Source organism: Fragaria vesca, linkage group LG5, assembly GCF_000184155.1.
Source record: "Fragaria vesca subsp. vesca linkage group LG5, FraVesHawaii_1.0, whole genome shotgun sequence".
NCBI lineage: Eukaryota > Viridiplantae > Streptophyta > Magnoliopsida > Rosales > Rosaceae > Fragaria > Fragaria vesca.
This window is the reverse complement of record NC_020495.1, coordinates 25,382,009-25,399,135: the sequence shown is the minus strand read 5'-3', so window position 1 is coordinate 25,399,135 and position 17,127 is coordinate 25,382,009. Positions and strand designations below refer to the sequence as shown.

The following is a 17,127-nucleotide window of genomic DNA, read 5'->3' as shown; positions in this document are numbered from 1 at the left end:
CAAAAGTTCAATTTAGTTTTAATGACCTTCACGGTTTTAGTTTGACAAAAGCTGGACCGTTTAAGATAATTAAAACTAAATCAAATTTTTGAACGCCTTAACGATCACCAAATCATATGAAATTTTGTAGAGGTGATCTACTCATATAGACATAAGATATGAACGGTGGAGATGTAAAAATTCAATTGGGAAGTAGTGTAATACCCTATCTTTAGAAAGTGGCCAAAAATAGGGATCCCTCAATGAAAGGGAGCTGCCTATATATATACACATGTATAATGTCTTATCTGTTTGGGTTCTTGTTTCTGGTCATTGTCCTCATTTTGTGTTCAAAGTAGATAAGAGTCACAAGAGTTGGGACATGAGTCTACCTCATTGTCCTGTGGACTGTGGTACTGTGGTAGTCATCAATCCTATTGCTACCTCCCTTCTACCACTAACTTAAAATCCTTGGCCCTCCACCTTGATGGATTAAGATTTGGGACATCTCACTTGTAATTTTCTCACTATTTTTCCAGGCCAAACAGATCAAGGCCAGGACAAAACTTAAATTCGAGTGGAAATACTTGGCATATATAACAAGTAAATGAAATAATGGCAACATTTCTAATCATCTTGGTTTCGTATGAATGTGATTGAGTGAAATTGGACTGGATTAAAACAACGGATAAAAGTTGTAATTATTCAGAATCTGATTTACTTAAATAACACGACAAACATCAACCGACTTGATGGACAAACAACTATTACTTACAATGCATTACCAAAATCTAATTTGAGTAAGAAAGACAAACTCACATCTAAAACATGGGAAAAGCAATTTGTCTCTTCATAATAAGCTAAGGGTAGAAGGAAAATTAATTAAGTTATCCAATTGGATGACCATCTGTTCTTTATTAAGGGTTTTAATTTGGCAGAAAATGGCAAAGCCAAAGTGGTCTGTGAGGGTTTTACGTAGTTTTCTGGGTGGACGGTCCACACGGTTTTAGAATGAGGTTGGTGATGATGAAAATGATGATAGATTAACATTGTCGCATATCTTAATTCTAACTGATATCCCAAATAGCTTTCAGAGAAGCAGTTGCACCAGATTGAACAAGGGTCTTGTTTTGCCAGCTCTAATCTTTAGTTTTTCTGGGTCTGGAAGAGGTCATCATACGAATAATGTATGTCTACTAGATATTTGGTTCAATTCATTTCCACAGTTCAGAATGAATCACTTTGACAAAGTTGACAGACAATCTAAAACAACCATTGGAAATTGAATGGTCGAGATTGCCGGCCGACTAAGTATTTGATTGAATGGAAGGGCACCTGCTTATTCTCATAGGCAGATATTTGGTAAACTAAAGCATCTGAAACTTTTACATTGTGCAAGTTTTATTCGTACTTGGTATTTGCTTGTGGGTTGTGGACTAATGATGACATGACATATTTGTTCAGTGACGCACTCATGGGGAAAAAGAGGAATCCCCTATTCCTGTTCTACTTGGGAATATACTAACATGTGTTAGAGACTCATCTATCATAATATTGTGGGATCAAATCGTTTGAGAGTTACTCAAGATATTATTTTCCTATCATAAAAGTTGACAGTGTTACTAACAATCAGATTCCATAATGAGATGTTGGGACACTGCGAGATTGATGGAGTTTAGGATGCGAGATATGAGAACAATTATTTTAAATAATGTGTTTGATCATGATAGCAATTATATATCTCAAATAGTAAGAACTAATTCTGAATATGATGAGATTTAAAAGGAAATTGATAGACAATTATTATAATTTCGTACACTAAGTTGGAAACAACAGAGAATACTTAGACACTGATTTAAGAATTATTTTAAGGCAATATAGTCTCTTGAGTGATGTTGTGTTTCGTTAGGTCGACATCGTGAACAATATCACTAGAGTTTGGACATATAATAAGTAGTTAATCCATCAATATGATGGTAGAACCTCAAAAACATTTTCAAAATGTCTTTGTAAACATTTTGAATGCTTTCAACTTCTTATTACCAAACCTGAAAATAAAATCTCATGACCAACTTCAAATCCTTCATAATTACTCAAAACTAAAATTGGAATTACCATGATGCCTTTGAGCCCAAATTTACATTTACTGAATTACTGTAAAAACATAGTTATAAAATTAATTAAATACCATGAATAAGAAATGTGCTGGCAGGTACATCAATAAGGTGGCACCTACTCTTTCTGTATCTCGTGCCCTGCACGTGCCAGTTACATTCACCATTTTTTACCTCTGTAAATTTTGTAAAAATCCCACCTTCACAACTAACCCACCAATCATAAATCACCAACCAAGCTAGCAACTACTTCACAGTTCATGATCATATCACCAAAAATCCTATAATATTTTTTTACCACCCACAAAACAAATTCACTCACAAAAGTTTTTATTATATTTATTATCTATCTTCTTCTTCTTCATTTCTTCATTTATAATACTCACTCTGGTTCAAGCTCCCTGCTTTCCTTGACGCTTTGTTTCTTCCTTCACACAAACCCCATTCGGCTCTTATTTAATTCCCACTGCCCTGTAACTTTGTTCATCACCCTTGTAAATTTCTGATCCAAAGTTTCACTCTTTTCTATGGTTTCTTTGATCTGATCACTTCAGATATACAATTTGGGATTTTGAAGATAGAAACTGGGTTTGCTCTGCTGGTTTTGGCTAACCCAGAAAGGGAAAGAAATATCCGGATTGTAATTTGCTTTCCTTTTATAGAACTTTGACAAAGCTTAAAAAGCCACAACCTCACTGAGCTCACATCATCTTTTTCATTTGGTTTCTGAGTTGGGTGTTGTATCCATTTTCTCTAACTTGGGAAATCATACAAGTAAAGAAAAGGGTATAGGTTGTTTGGTGGTTTCTTTGTTTTAGTGATTGCGGTTTTCCTCTGTTTTTTTGTGATTACAAAAACGGAGGTGTTGGGTGTGAGTTTCTGGAGCTTAAAGTTTTGAGCTTTTTGGGAAAATGTTGGGTACAAGATTACAGTTTGGGACTGTTAATCGTGGGGAGGACAGGTTTTACGTTGCTGGGAAAGCAAAGAAGAAATACAATCAGCAGCAAAAGCAGGCCAGGAAAGCAAAGAATGATGCAAACCAGAGCCCCAAAGAGAGCAAAGTTGCGGTTTTTGAGAACAAAGAGAGCAAAGTTGCGGTTTTTGAGAACAAAGAGAGTCAAAGTTCATTGGCAAAGCCTTGTTCTGATCCCACTTTGACGCCAAGGAGTAATCTTGACAGGTTTTTGGAGTCTACTACGCCTTCGGTTGCAGCCCAGTATTTCTCTAAGGTTGATCATCTCTTTATGCTTGTTGGTGTTGCTTTATGTTTGGATGCTAATTATTTTTGTGGGTGTTGAGAGAAACTGGATTTTGTTATTGGGTTTTGAAATTTGAGAAAATGTTAGGATGCAATTACTAAAGCAGTGATCAAATTAGAAAATGCAGTACTATGATGTAGAGAGTGAGAAATTAAGATAATGGACTTCAGTTGCAGTCCAGTATTTCTCTAAGGTTGATCATCTGTTTATTCTTATTTGTGTTGCTTTATGTTTGGATGCTAATTATGTGTGTGGATGTTGAGAAAAACTGGATTTTATTATTGGGTTTTGAAATTTGAGAAAATGTTAGCATGCAATAGCATTGATCAAATTAGAAAATGTAGTACTATGATGTAGAGAGTGAGAAATTAAGATAATGGACTATTGGAGTTTTGATGACTGATGACTTGCGAAAATGATGAACTACACTTGCTGATACAATTGTTGTGTCATCTGGAAGATTATGACCAAAGTTTTGTTACTTTTTTGTTAGATGTTTTGTTGTTTGAATGAAGGTTTCTGTTTGTAGTATCACTGAACGATTGTTTGTTTGAACATTGTGTTTTTGGGTGCAGAAGACAATGAGGGGGTTGAGAACTTGTGATGTGGAGTTTCAACCTTACTTCGCTTTGAATGATCTTTGGGAATCGTTTAGGGAATGGAGTGCTTATGGGGCAGGAGTACCGTTAGTTCTTAACAAAAGTGATTCTGTTGTTCAATATTATGTTCCTTATCTATCTGGTATCCAATTATATGGTGAATCTGCTGTGAAGTCAAGTTCAAAGCAAAGGTATCGAAACCTGAACCTGTCTGTTTGAATCTATACATTTGGAATGCCAGAAATTCTGGCCCAGAATCATGTGATATGCAACTCCTTTGATACTACCAACAACACCCATGAACAAACTTTGTTAGAAATAAAGTGCATTTTTCGTTCTTTATCACATACAAACATGGTGCTACACTGTCATTTAGAACATTTACTGCTTGCAACTTTGTGTTGATTGTTGTCTGCTTCATTTTTACAGCGTCTCATTGTCTTACATTTCTGCCAGTTTCCTTTACCTGTTCCATTCTTCTGCATTCTATTTATTCTATGTCTATCCCTTTTTTGGAAGGGTTGTCCTTGTGAATTTTTGCGTACATACGCCTTTATGATTCTTTAGAATCTAGATCCCTGTGTGGTATGGTTTATTGGCAAGTAACTAGATTTTGATTGTCATTTGGGTAGGCAAGTTGGTGAGGACAATGATCCTGACTATTTGGATTCAAGTAGTGATGCAAGCAGTGACTCTGAAATTGAAAAACATATGAAGATTACTAGGGAGCAGCAGCATATTCTTCACCAATTAAACAGTGAGGTTTCGAGTAGAATGGGCAGATTATCCATACTTGATGAACACCCCGTATTGCAAGAAGGCTTTTCTAGTGATGATGGAGAAGCTGGGAATTCTCAAGGCTTGCTTTTCGAGTATCTTGAGCGGGATGCTCCATATGGCCGTGAACCATTAGCTGACAAGGCCAGTTTGTTTTCATAGTGTAGTATATTTTTGGTCCGAACTTTGCATCAGCTACCTTATTTTTGTTTTGTTGGGATTTTGACAGATATCTGATCTTGCGCGCAAGTACCCTAGGTTGAAAACCTTAAGAAGTTGTGACTTACTGCGAGGCAGTTGGATGTCAGTAGCTTGGTAAGAAAAACTTGATATGTTTTACTGTATTGCCACATATGGACAAAATTCATCTGTCCAGGTTGAATTTGTAGGTATCCCATATATCGAATACCTATGGGTCCAACGTTGAAAGATTTGGATGCTTGCTTTCTGACATATCATTCTCTTTCAACACCCATGACAGGTAATTGCTAATTTTCAATAGTCAATATTTGTGGTGTTTTGCCAAATTTCTTTTTCCTAATGATATGTTACTTTCAATTCACTGGATAATCTCACTCTCCTAAACTTTTTACCGTACTGAGATCAGCCATAAACCCATGTCATTACTTTCTAAAACACACTGTTGATGCAAAATGCATTCCATACTGGCTATTTACCAGAAAAAACTTTCTTAAAGTATCTCACCCTTGGTACTAGATCAAAATTCCATTCATCTAGGTGATATACTAGATATCTGGGCATTGCTTTTGTTTGACACACCAGCAACTGCTTGCTAAGTAACTGGTGGATACATGTCACTTTGTACTTGTACAACTTAGATTGAAGCAATGCATTGCCAACCCACTGGCGGGGTGGTGAGGGTGCCTAGTTGGGTGTGGGAAAAAGTTTAGTATTTCTTATCTTATGGCCTGAGATAGCCTTCCAGGTTCAATTCATGTGTGGTATTGCTTCACAAAGAGTTAAGAGTACTGGTAATCATTTCTGAAATTTACATAGGAAGTACGACGTACTAGTGGGTGTGGTATTTGTTTAAATTGAAGGCTGGCATTGCTCACCAATATAGATGCCTCATCTTTCACCTAGTGTATCATCAGTGGCCACTTTCAGACACTTTCTACTATGATTTAGACATCAATGACATTTATTTTGTCTTGCCCATTCCTAAGATAGATTTTCCTTCTGGGCAGGTAGTGGGGGTGACCAAGCTCCAGTAATGGTGTATCCCAGTGAGATGGATGGCGTCCCAAATATTTCATTGCGTATTTTTGGATTGGCCTCGTATAAGCTCAAAGGATCCTTGTGGGCACAAAATGGATCAGAGTGTCAACTGGCCGATTCCCTGATGCAAGCTGCGGACAACTGGCTGAGCCTACTTCAGGTCAATCACCCTGATTTCCGGTTCTTTGCTTCACACGGCATGTACTGCAGGTGAAATCAAATCAACAGTTGTTTTGTTGATACAACTATCTCAGCTTCAGCTTGCCTTCAATGCTGAAGAAGTAACTGGTAGAGCATGGTGGAATGCCCTTGAGAGGCGTCTTTCAAATGTTAACTTACAGAATTAGAAGATGAAAAATGAGCAAAAGAGAAGGGAAACAAGAACAAAAGGAAAAAGAAACAGTGAAAATATCCAAGGCTGGGAGGAAGCAGAATAAGGTTTTTCAAAAGCCCAATAGAGATGACAATCTGATGTAAGTGGTGTATGACACAGTGCAGAAAAACTCTAGAATATGATCCTCAAGGTTTGTAATGCCTTATTTGTCAGACATCAATATTTCCATATATTATATATCTATATCATGATAAAAGATAGAAAAGAAAAAAAGGAATTTACTTTATCATTATGGTTTGCTTTGAATGCTTAATATTTAGTGCTGTTTTCAAGTTAAAACCTGCTTCATGTTGCATAATTGCATCAATCTTTACTTGGATTAAACAGTAACTTTCCATTTACCTGGGATTAACTTAAACTTGGGCGCTCAGTTTATCTGAAAAGGAACCCAAACCCAGAATTGAAGGGCCAGGTTGTCCCAATTATTGAAAGTCTTTGTCTCTTTTTGTCCTTTTGTGCTGGAACAAGCTAATACAAAAAATAAAAAATTAAATAAAACCGTTAAGACCCCAAAACTCGGTCCAACTCGGGCGAGTCGACTCAGCGAAAAAACGTTACGCAGTAACCGCAAATCCGGAGAATTAAAATAAAGACAAAACAAAAAGCCAGCAAAGAAATGAAAAGGAAAAACTAGCCGTTGCCAAAATTTCGAAATCGATAATAATAATGTCTCATAGAGATCCAGGCCAGTTAGCTTTTCCATCATTTCTTCTTCAACTCTCTCTCTCTCTCTCTCATCGAGCCCTTCAAATTCGAACCCCCCAAACCCAGACGCTCCTCTCTCTCTTTTACAAATTGGTTCGACGTTTCTTTCTTCCTCTAGGTCGGCGGCGGCTTGTTACTACTCCGGTGAGTTCTTGTTCAAGTCTTTGTTGTCACAAAAAGTATACAGAATTGGAATGTTTTTAAATAAACTCTGAGATTTTCAATCTGAGATTTGTTTTCTTACATTTCTAAATTTAGAAATTACGAGTTTCAGGGAAGGAAATTTAGTTCAGTTTATTTAGTTCTTACTGTACTTATTAGTATTAGATTGAGATTAACAGAGACTGTTTTGGATTGACAGGCACAAGTTTGGTGTTGCTGATCTAGGAAAGATGACAGTCAGAACTCCTGGAACCCCATCTTCGAAAATCGACAAGACACCGGTGACAACTCCATCTTCGAGAATCGACAGGACACCGGTGTCAACTCCGGGAGGGCCGAGAGGAGCAAAGGAAGAGAAGATTGTTGTTACGGTGCGATTGAGGCCTCTGAGCAAAAGGGAGCAGCTGGCAAAAGACCAAGTTGCTTGGGAATGCGTCGACGACAACACCATTGTGTCTAAACCTCAGGACCGCTCAACTCAACCGGCCTCGTTTACATTTGGTACATAAGTACACTTGACTGTGTTATTGGTGATGGTTCACATTTGTATCATTATGAGTTCATTGGTTTGTTTTTTGTTCGCAGATAAAGTATTTGGTCCTACCAGTATAACTGACACTGTATATGAGGAAGGAGTGAAGAATGTGGCCTTGTCTTCGTTGATGGGCATCAATGGTATGCAGCGGTTCTCCTTTGATTGTTATATCTTGTGTTCCTTTGTTATCGTGTATATATCTGAATTGAACTGTAATCTTTCTGTTGTGGGACTGCAGCTACTATATTTGCATATGGACAAACTAGCAGTGGGAAGACATACACAATGCGAGGAATTACAGAGAAAGCTGTCATTGATATTTACAACCATATAATGAATGTAAGCTCAATAAGACCATATTTATTTGAAATGATATAGTATTGCTGCGATGCTTATGAAAAACATGTGTACTTAAGAAGTTGTGACAGTCATTGAAGTGATTGTAGCTTAGCTTCAAAACTAATCTTGTGCTTTCTTTCTTATGTTGTGACTGCAGACTCCAGAGAGAGATTTTACAATCAAAATTTCCGGACTTGAAATATACAATGAGAATGTTAAGGACCTGCTAAACTCGGAGTCTGGTCGTAATCTCAAGCTTCTAGATGATCCAGAGGTACTATCTTTGAATTTATATGTTTTTCACTAGTACTTTCCTCCTTTGACCTTCTCTTAAGTTTTATTATTTTCCTGAACACAGAAAGGTACTGTGGTTGAGAAACTGGTGGAGGAAACTGCAAGCAATGATCAGCACTTGAGACATTTAATTAGCATTTGTGAAGGTAAATCCTTGATGCCTTTCACTTCAGTCAGAATATTTCATGTTCCAATCTATTTGAATAGAATCTAATGCATTTCCTTGTTTGTATAGCTCAAAGACAAGTTGGTGAAACAGCTTTAAATGATAATAGCTCACGGTCACATCAGATAATAAGGCTGGTTAGTTACTGATCATGGTATCTTTAATTTATGCTATATGATTACAGATTTTTTTTTTTGTTCTGACAACTAAGAGATTGCAACTATATTGTTTCTCCTACAGACAATTGAAAGTACACTGCGTGAAAATTCAGATTGCGTGAGATCTTTTGTGGCAAGCCTGGTAAAGATAAAACAGAATCATGTCCTTCATCAACATTCTTGTAACCAAGTTGATTCCATTAGTACTTTCTTTTTAACTACTTTCAACATCAAAATTATGCAGAACTTTGTAGATCTGGCCGGAAGTGAACGAGCTTCACAAACTCATGCGGATGGTGCTAGGCTAAGGGAAGGTTGCCATATCAACCTTAGCTTGATGACACTTACAACTGTTATCAGAAAGCTCAGGTTAGAATCTGTAGTTCTGTACATCAGTACATCTTAGATATTGTTCGTCCATGAGCTAAACAGAAGAATGGTGTATGAGATTTATGATTGAACACCCAATGTATGGAGATCATGTTATTGAGATATACCACAGTCAGTTTTTCCCTAACCTCTGTTATTTGTATTGTTTCTGCAGTGTTGGAAAAAGAAGTGGTCATATACCCTACAGAGACTCAAAGCTCACTCGCATATTGCAGCATTCTCTTGGTGGGAATGCACGCACTGCTATCATATGTACCTTGAGTCCAGCAATGAGTCATCTTGAGCAATCTCGGAATACTCTTTTCTTTGCTACAAGGGCAAAGGAAGTCACAAATAATGCACGCGTGAACATGGTAATTATTTGTGCTCATCAGAATCTTCCAGTTTCAATTTTACATACCGAGAATTCAAAGCTAATATATATCTATTTGTATGTGTTTTCTAGGTTATTTCAGACAAGCAACTAGTGAAACATTTGCAGAAGGAAGTAGCTAGGCTGGAAGCAGAGCTACGCACCCCTGCCACCCCAGATCCATCAATGGAAAAAGATATGAAAATTCAGCAGGTAATGAACTGCCACTAAAGGTCTTATATATATATATATATATATATATATATATATATTCTTCTTTTTTCATTATTATGTATACATTAATTAAATGTATGGTTATCACCAGATGAAAATGGAAATTGAAGAATTGAAACGTCAGAGAGATCTTGCTCAATCTCAAGTAATTGAACTATGCCAAAAGCTGAAGGAGGATCCACAGGTCTATATTCTATTCTTCCTATCTGTTAGAGTTAATAATTCTTCTCCTCCTTTCATGCCTCGATCTCTTCCTCAATTTCTGCCTAATTGATTTCATTCACAATTACTGTGTATCTTTGCATTCAATACATATCATAGGTGTAGAGTCATAATTGTATATTTTTAGTAGCGAGATTATAGCAGCAAGATTATTGCTGTAGTGCATATATAATGTAAAGGTTGTATCGATAATGATTCAATGAAAACTTGTTTCTACATGAGGAGAAGAATTATGAACTCTAACACTTCATCTCTCCTTTCTTAATAGAATTAGAACCAGAACTGCTGAATTCTTAATTTGTTATTGTATACCAACTTCAGGTTTCAAATCCCTTGGAATTACCCCATCCTTCAGTGAAGAAGTGTCTATCCTACACTGGCGAACTACCAACAAAACTTGATGCCAAGGAGCTAGGGCGTGGTGATAAAGCAAGAAATATAAAGTTGAGGCAGTCTATGAGGCAATCATCAGCTGCTCCTTTTACTCTAATGCATGAAATACGCAAACTTGAGCACCTGCAAGAGCAGCTTGGAAACGAAGCAAATCGAGCTCTGGAAGTATTACAAAAGGAGGTGGCTTGTCATAGATTAGGAAACCAAGATGCAGCTGAAACAATTGCTAACCTGCAAGCAGAAATAAGAGAAATGCGTTCAGTAAGATCAGTGCCAAAAGAAGTTGATGTTGGAACTGTGGTTGCTACCAACAAAAGTGTCAGTGCTAATCTAAAGGATGAGATCACAAGACTTCATTCACAGGGCAGCACTATTGCAAATCTTGAGGAACAGCTTGAAAGTGTTCAGAAGTCTATAGATAAATTGGTGATGTCTCTTCCTAGCAATTTTGAACAATGCAATAGTGAAGCACCCCCCAAGTCTAAGAAGGAGTCCAAGAAGAAAAAGTTATCACCTTTATCTTCAAGCAATGTTTCCAACCGGCCAAATTTTATCAGATCACCTTGCTCACCTCTATCAGCTTCTCGTCAAATTGTGGAGTCTGATGAAATTGAAAATAGAGTTCCCCAACATGATGATACTTTGTTCAGTGAGACTCAACCAGAGTCTGAAAAGGGGACTCCCACAAAAAGTGAAGATTGTGGAGATGTTTCGTCAAAGGAAAACACTCCCTATAGGCGTTCTAGCTCAGTAAACATGAAGAAAATGCAGAAGATGTTCCAAAATGCAGCAGAAGAGAATGTAAGAAGCATAAGAACATATGTAACGGAGCTGAAAGAACGGGTAGCCAAACTGCAGTACCAAAAGCAGCTTCTAGTCTGCCAGGTATGTTAATGCGTTCCCTCTGGTATCCATATGTACTGGTTTTGATGTTGAACTTTTAAAGAAATCTCATTGCATATATATCATATTGCTAGGTGCTGGAGCTGGAAGCAAATGAAGCAGCTGGGTATGATATGGAGAATGATGAAATCACATGCGAGCAAGAGGAGCCCCAGATCCCATGGCAAATAACTTTCAAGGATCAAAGGCAGCAAATCATTGAGCTATGGGATTTATGCTATGTCTCCATAATTCATAGGACACAGTTTTATATGTTATTCAAGGGAGATCCAGCTGATCAAATCTATGTGGAAGTGGAGCTCAGGCGATTGACATGGTTACAAGAGCATCTGGCAGAACTTGGGAATGCTAGCCCTGCTCCTCATGTGGGAGATGAGCCAACAGTCTCTTTGTCATCAAGGTCCAAAATCTTTCTCTTCTCTTTTACCTGGGAACTTGTCTATGTTGACCTTTGTTACCTTGTAGTTCAAGATTATAAAAAGTGTTCTGCATTTTTCTTCAATGCAGTATCCGAGCTCTAAAGCGCGAAAGGGAGTTCCTTGCCAAGAGGGTAACATCACGTTTAAGCGCAGAGGAGAGAGACGCATTGTACATCAAATGGGATGTTCCACTTGAAGGGAAGCAGAGGAGAATGCAGTTTGTGAATAAGCTCTGGATCGATCCTCATGATGCCAAGCATATCCAGGAGAGTGCTGAGATAGTTGCAAAGCTTGTTGGTTTCTGTGAAAGTGGCAACATGCCAAAGGAGATGTTTGAGCTCAATTTCGCACTTCCATCTGACAGAAGGCCATGGATTATGGGATGGAACCCAATTTCAAACCTTCTTAACTTGTGAGGGAGAGAGTACATTTTGTTGTAAAGTACTTCACATTCTTTAGATTGCTGTACATGTAAATTGAATTTCGAGTTCCCCTAAATGCTCTCCTTCATTGTCACTCCTTCATTGTCTGTGCTGTGACTCACTGATCACAGTCTGCATGGTGATGATTTGGGTTTTGGGATATGCTTTTGTAATTTTCACATCTTAATAAAGAATTTATTCATTCCTTCATTGTCTGTGCTGTGACTCACTGATCACAGTCTGCATGGTGATGATTTGGGTTTTGGGATATGCTTTTGTAATTTTCACATCTTAATAAAGAATTTATTCATTTCTTAAAGTTCAGTCTCAGTACCTCACAAGCTCTCTGATCAGTGATCTCTCTTTTTTATTATTTTGTAATAAAACCAAGCAGATATGAGAGGGAAAGTAAAAATAACAGCACAAAGTTAAAAAATAATAATAATAATAATAATAAAAAACCAAAAACCAAAAACCAGATTATGGCTTCGCCCGGGTTCGAACCGGAGACCTTCAGTGTGTTAGACTGACGTGATAACCAACTACACCACGAAACCATTTGGTATTCACTGAGCTACATGTATTATATATAGTAAAAGAAAATATGACCTGGAGCGACAGTGGGACGAAAGAGAGGAAAATCGACAAGCAAGCAACAATGGTTGTTAGATCTAGTTGAAGCTGAATTGACTTTGGTATCAAAGATTATAGAGAGGTTTGATACTGTTTTGTTTATCCAGATGTACGTCCAGCACTAGGGTTTTACTCTGGAAAATGATTAATGAAACCATGAACCTCATAGTGTTAGTTTGCATAGAATTGATGAAGTACTTTAGGGTTTATGGATGAAGAGTTTAAATTTCTATAAAAAATTTAAGTTTAGGAGCAAAGCGGCATCATGGGACACACACAGTGTTGCATTGTAATAAACTACATGAAGAACAAATAGGTAGGCAGCTAGAGGCATCCAAAGGACCATGCCCCATTAAATATGTGGGAATTCAAGAGGTTGTTTGTGGTAGTTAAGCGGCTAAAAAGGAAATGGAACACAACCTCTTTTGCTTTCATCGCCCAAACCACAACTTTGTTCCTCATAACTCTACTAATAATACCAATGAGATTCAATGGCGGACTTCCCAACCCCATTTGATCAAAAGCCAACAATCAAAACAAAACCCTTTCTTTGTTAGCTCCTTCTCTCCCTCACTTTGCTTTGTATATCTATTAACCCCCTCATCACGTTTTCGACAAATATAGAAACTGTGGGAGAGGAATAAGCAGAGAAGAATCAGGAGGGTTGATCATGGCTGCTGCTACTTCTTGTTCTTCTGGTGTTCTGTTTGGAGCAAGAGAGAATGGAGCTTTTCTGGGACAGTTTGATGGCCTTAGGCAAGTGGAGAAAATGCATATGCCTTTAGCTCCCACCAAGTCTCATGGACTTGTTTCTACTTCAGGTAACTATGATTATCCATATTCGATTTAGCTTAGTGCTTAGACGAGACAGATCAAATGACATGTATGATCTAGTTGATATATAAATTCAGATACTTTTAGTGCATCAAAGTTATTCTCCTAAAATGGTTCTTCATATAGGAAAGCAGCAAAGTATGAGATATGCTGACTTGCTATACTATTGGAATACATAGCCTCTCTCTTTTATGGTTTTGCTAGTAGAACTATATGAAGCATAATGTGTTCTCAACTGTGAATCTGGAACTCTGGATATTCAAACAGGAGTTGCTTCATCAGTGTTTAACTTATAACATGTTAGAAGCTAGAAAAGGAACAGATCTTCATATAAGTATGGTTGAGACTTTAACCTGCAGAGCTAGGCCTTCTGTTACAACATATAATGTAAATCGATTTTGCGTTGGATGCTTAACTTCTACATATAATTGTTTGTACATTAAAGACTTCTTGGTTCAAATTGTCATCTTTGTGAATTACTGGGGCCTTACATGCGGTTAAGGATGAGAAGGTGATTTTGACTCAACTGGTTGTCCAGTTCTAAGTTCAAACTTATTTTTCCATTTACAGCGCCAAAATGTAGAACAATTAAGGCCATGGCATCCCCTGCTCTTTCTGCTCCCAAAAGAGAAACGGACCCCAAGAAAAGAACTGTAATAACAGGGCAGGGTCTAGTCTCAGTTTTTGGAAGTGACATTGATACTTTCTACAACAGACTCCTGGAGGGAGAGAGTGGGATCACTTTAATAGACAGATTTGATGCTTCAAGTTTCTCGGTTAGATTCGCTGGACAGATTCGTGATTTCTCTTCTAAAGGCTACATTGATGGGAAGAATGATCGACGTCTTGATGATTGCTGGAGATATGGTATAGTAGCTGGCAAAAGGGCCCTTGAAGATGCCAACCTTGGACCTGAAGCCCTTAAATCTGTCAGTCACATAAATTTTCATGTTTTCACTTTTCACACAGTTACATTGAGCACCTAACCTTATTGATTTGTGATATGTTTAACAGATGGACAAAACAAGGATTGGAGTCATAGTTGGGACAGGTATGGGAGGCTTAACAGCTTTCAGCGCCGGGGTAGAGTCTCTTGTTCAAAAGGGTTTCAAGAAGATTAGTCCATTTTTCATTCCTTACTCCATTACCAACATGGGATCAGCATTGTTAGCAATAGACACAGGGTTAATGGGACCAAATTACTCCATCTCTACTGCTTGTGCCACTGCAAATTACTGCTTCTATGCAGCTGCAAATCACATTAGAAGAGGTGAAGCAGATATCATGGTAGTTGGAGGGACTGAGGCAGCAGTTATGCCTGTTGGTGTTGGAGGTTTCATTGCTTGCCGAGCCTTGTCTCAGAGAAATGATGAACCCCACAGAGCCTCAAGACCATGGGACAAAAATCGTGATGGTTTTGTAATGGGAGAAGGTGCTGGTGTACTGGTAATTGGAAAACAATGCACTTTAGTCCTATATTGTAAAATGTGAAAGTACACATCATTGAATCTGATATGCATATATCTTGGCCTTTTTTTGTATGTTGCACTAGGTTATGGAGAGCTTGGAGAGTGCATTGAAACGAGGAGCGCCTATAATTGCTGAGTACTTGGGAGGCGCTGTAACGTGTGATGCTCATCACATGACTGATCCTAGATCAGATGGACTTGGAGTGTCATCTTGCATAACCAAGAGTTTAGAAGATGCTGGTGTTTCCCCTGAAGAGGTAACAGCACTTAACAAAAACTAAAGAAGCATGTCATCTATGGCTAGTTTAGATTCTGATTTAATGTGACATTTATAATTCACAGGTGAACTATGTGAATGCTCATGCAACATCCACCCTAGCAGGAGATTTGGCTGAGTTTAATGCCATCAAAAAGGTTTTTGGGAAGAACACATCCGAGATGAAGATCAATGGAACCAAGGCAAGGCACCCGAATCTCATTCACATATATACGCATAAAGAAATTATTTCTGTTCGCACATAGCAGTATACATGAACACTGATTTTTTTACACTTGAGCTTTGACTGCTTCATTCATATTCAAACTTATCATCCGAAAACAGTGCATTATAAGAATCTTTTTATACTTGTTGCAGTCCATGATTGGACATGGTCTTGGGGCTGCTGGTGGATTGGAAGCCATAGCAACCATTAAAGCAATCAACACTGGCTGGCTTCACCCAACAATTAATCAAGATGTATTCAACCACAACCTTCAGTTTAGTTCATTTCAAATTTTCTTAGTGGTATTCTGTTCAAATTTTTCTAATGCTTTTTGGTTAACAGGACTTGGAGCCTGCTGTTACAATCGACACAGTCCCAAACGTGAAGAAGAAGCATGAGGTTAATGTTGGTAAGTACTTTTAAACACTCATCAAGATACCAACATTAGATGTACAAAAGAACATGTATATGTGAATCTCTTGGCATTACAGTATCCATTGTTTTCTTGACTAAACAAGATCTTTAACTTGCAGCTATCTCAAACTCATTCGGCTTTGGAGGACACAATTCTGTGGTGGTCTTTGCCCCTTATAACCCCTAAACAGCATTCACGCCAAGAAGTAAAGCAGTAATTCTCCATCACCTTTCCTCTAGCTAGAACCACATTGATTTCTAGGATGTTCCAGTTTCTCTGAAGCATACAAGAGGCCATGTCAGTATGAGTCAAGTGCACTGTGAAGAGTCCTCAAAGCCCATGTAGCCCTTCACCATGTGCATTTTATCTCATCATGATAATTTTTGATGAGACCGGTATTTTTTTTTTTTTGCATTGAATAATACATAACATCCATTTTCTTTCTGTTTATTGTCCAATATTGGGCATGCGTTTTTTAATTTAATTTTCTGTTTGTAATGCAGCTGAATTTTGTATTAGACATTTAGACAGTTCAAAACATCATGGGCTAATTGTAGAAACAGTTGTGGGCTTTAATAAAGCACTGCTTATATATACCTTGTTCTTACCCATTTACTTTGTTAATGAACTGGAATGCAGTTGGTTATGTATTTTACAGCTTGGATTTAGATCGTCTGAAGATCAAAATTTCTTGATTTTTCCTTCATGCTTTCAATTTTTGCAGGGACTGGTATTAGATACATTTTTCTAATACTTCTTTTAGTAGGTTTTACTTGAAATTTTCATGTAATTTTAATCGATCTTTGATATTCTCGTACTTTGCATATGGTATTTCATTAAAATCAATGTGCCATACCATTCAGATTGAAAGACCAGCAAATTCCTTCATACTCTTTGTTGAAAGCAAAATATAAGTTAGAGTCCGGCCATATCCTAGTTAGTTAGATTCCAGTGTTGAAATTTGTCTATTCCTATAACAGCAAATGTTTTTCTTATTTCATATTGCAATTCTGCAGTCTTATTTTTTAAATTCTGCAGTCCATGAAATGACCAAAAGAGCTGAAGCTATACCGCCTATACGTTACCTCCTTAAACATATACACATTGAAACTTCCAGAACTGACTTTTATAAGTTGTTTGAAGACATAATATTCTTTAGAACTAGTTGTTGCAATATGAGTCTTATGTTATCTACATAAGTGACCATATATTACTACCTCAATCACTGAAATTTAGATT

At 37.5% G+C, this 17,127-nt stretch overlaps 3 protein-coding genes and 1 non-coding gene across 4 annotated transcripts; 3 read left to right on the top strand and 1 right to left on the bottom strand.

Annotated features, from left to right (window-relative positions):
* The first annotated feature begins 2,526 nt into the window (after positions 1-2,526).
* LOC101290770 lies at positions 2,527-6,559 on the top strand. Its single transcript, XM_004300456.1, has 6 exons — positions 2,527-3,322; positions 3,928-4,142; positions 4,584-4,872; positions 4,958-5,043; positions 5,118-5,209; positions 5,937-6,559. The coding sequence occupies exons 1-6, from the start codon at positions 3,005-3,007 to the stop codon at positions 6,179-6,181; spliced, it is 1,245 nt and encodes a 414-aa protein (XP_004300504.1). The 5' UTR covers positions 2,527-3,004; the 3' UTR covers positions 6,182-6,559.
* An 899-nt stretch (positions 6,560-7,458) lies between these two features.
* On the top strand, positions 7,459-12,049 carry LOC101315243. Its single transcript, XM_004300455.1, has 14 exons — positions 7,459-7,729; positions 7,814-7,903; positions 8,002-8,102; positions 8,260-8,376; positions 8,461-8,542; positions 8,632-8,699; positions 8,803-8,862; positions 8,965-9,089; positions 9,265-9,463; positions 9,556-9,675; positions 9,788-9,880; positions 10,240-11,196; positions 11,289-11,614; positions 11,722-12,049. Exons 1-14 carry the CDS (start codon positions 7,459-7,461, stop codon positions 12,047-12,049), a joined length of 2,937 nt encoding a protein of 978 aa, XP_004300503.1.
* A 489-nt stretch (positions 12,050-12,538) lies between these two features.
* On the bottom strand, positions 12,539-12,612 carry TRNAV-AAC. The gene has a single exon. It is a non-coding gene; the product is annotated as a tRNA-Val (tRNA).
* Positions 12,613-13,358: 746 nt separating this feature from the next.
* On the top strand, positions 13,359-16,074 carry LOC101310525 (3-oxoacyl-[acyl-carrier-protein] synthase I, chloroplastic-like). Its single transcript, XM_004301770.1, has 8 exons — positions 13,359-13,509; positions 14,093-14,451; positions 14,537-14,968; positions 15,075-15,248; positions 15,334-15,450; positions 15,626-15,727; positions 15,816-15,882; positions 16,007-16,074. Exons 1-8 carry the CDS (start codon positions 13,359-13,361, stop codon positions 16,072-16,074), a joined length of 1,470 nt encoding a protein of 489 aa, XP_004301818.1.
* Positions 16,075-17,127: the final 1,053 nt, after the last annotated feature.

What these genes read in the sequence shown, in the direction of transcription:
- LOC101315243 (XM_004300455.1), top strand. Translation starts at nt 7,459, where the DNA reads ATGACAGTCAGAACTCCTGGAACCCCATCTTCGAAAATCGACAAGACA. An exon ending in AGCTTCTAGATGATCCAGAG is followed by an intron (nt 8,377 to 8,460) that starts GTACTATCTTTG and finishes TCCTGAACACAG; the next exon opens with AAAGGTACTGTGGTTGAGAA. An exon ending in CACATCAGATAATAAGGCTG is followed by an intron (nt 8,700 to 8,802) that starts GTTAGTTACTGA and finishes TTTCTCCTACAG; the next exon opens with ACAATTGAAAGTACACTGCG.
- LOC101290770 (XM_004300456.1), top strand. Translation starts at nt 3,005, where the DNA reads ATGTTGGGTACAAGATTACAGTTTGGGACTGTTAATCGTGGGGAGGAC. An exon ending in GTGAACCATTAGCTGACAAG is followed by an intron (nt 4,873 to 4,957) that starts GCCAGTTTGTTT and finishes GGATTTTGACAG; the next exon opens with ATATCTGATCTTGCGCGCAA. An exon ending in TCTTTCAACACCCATGACAG is followed by an intron (nt 5,210 to 5,936) that starts GTAATTGCTAAT and finishes CCTTCTGGGCAG; the next exon opens with GTAGTGGGGGTGACCAAGCT.
- LOC101310525 (XM_004301770.1), top strand. Translation starts at nt 13,359, where the DNA reads ATGGCTGCTGCTACTTCTTGTTCTTCTGGTGTTCTGTTTGGAGCAAGA. An exon ending in GAGAAGGTGCTGGTGTACTG is followed by an intron (nt 14,969 to 15,074) that starts GTAATTGGAAAA and finishes ATGTTGCACTAG; the next exon opens with GTTATGGAGAGCTTGGAGAG. An exon ending in GAAGCATGAGGTTAATGTTG is followed by an intron (nt 15,883 to 16,006) that starts GTAAGTACTTTT and finishes TTTAACTTGCAG; the next exon opens with CTATCTCAAACTCATTCGGC.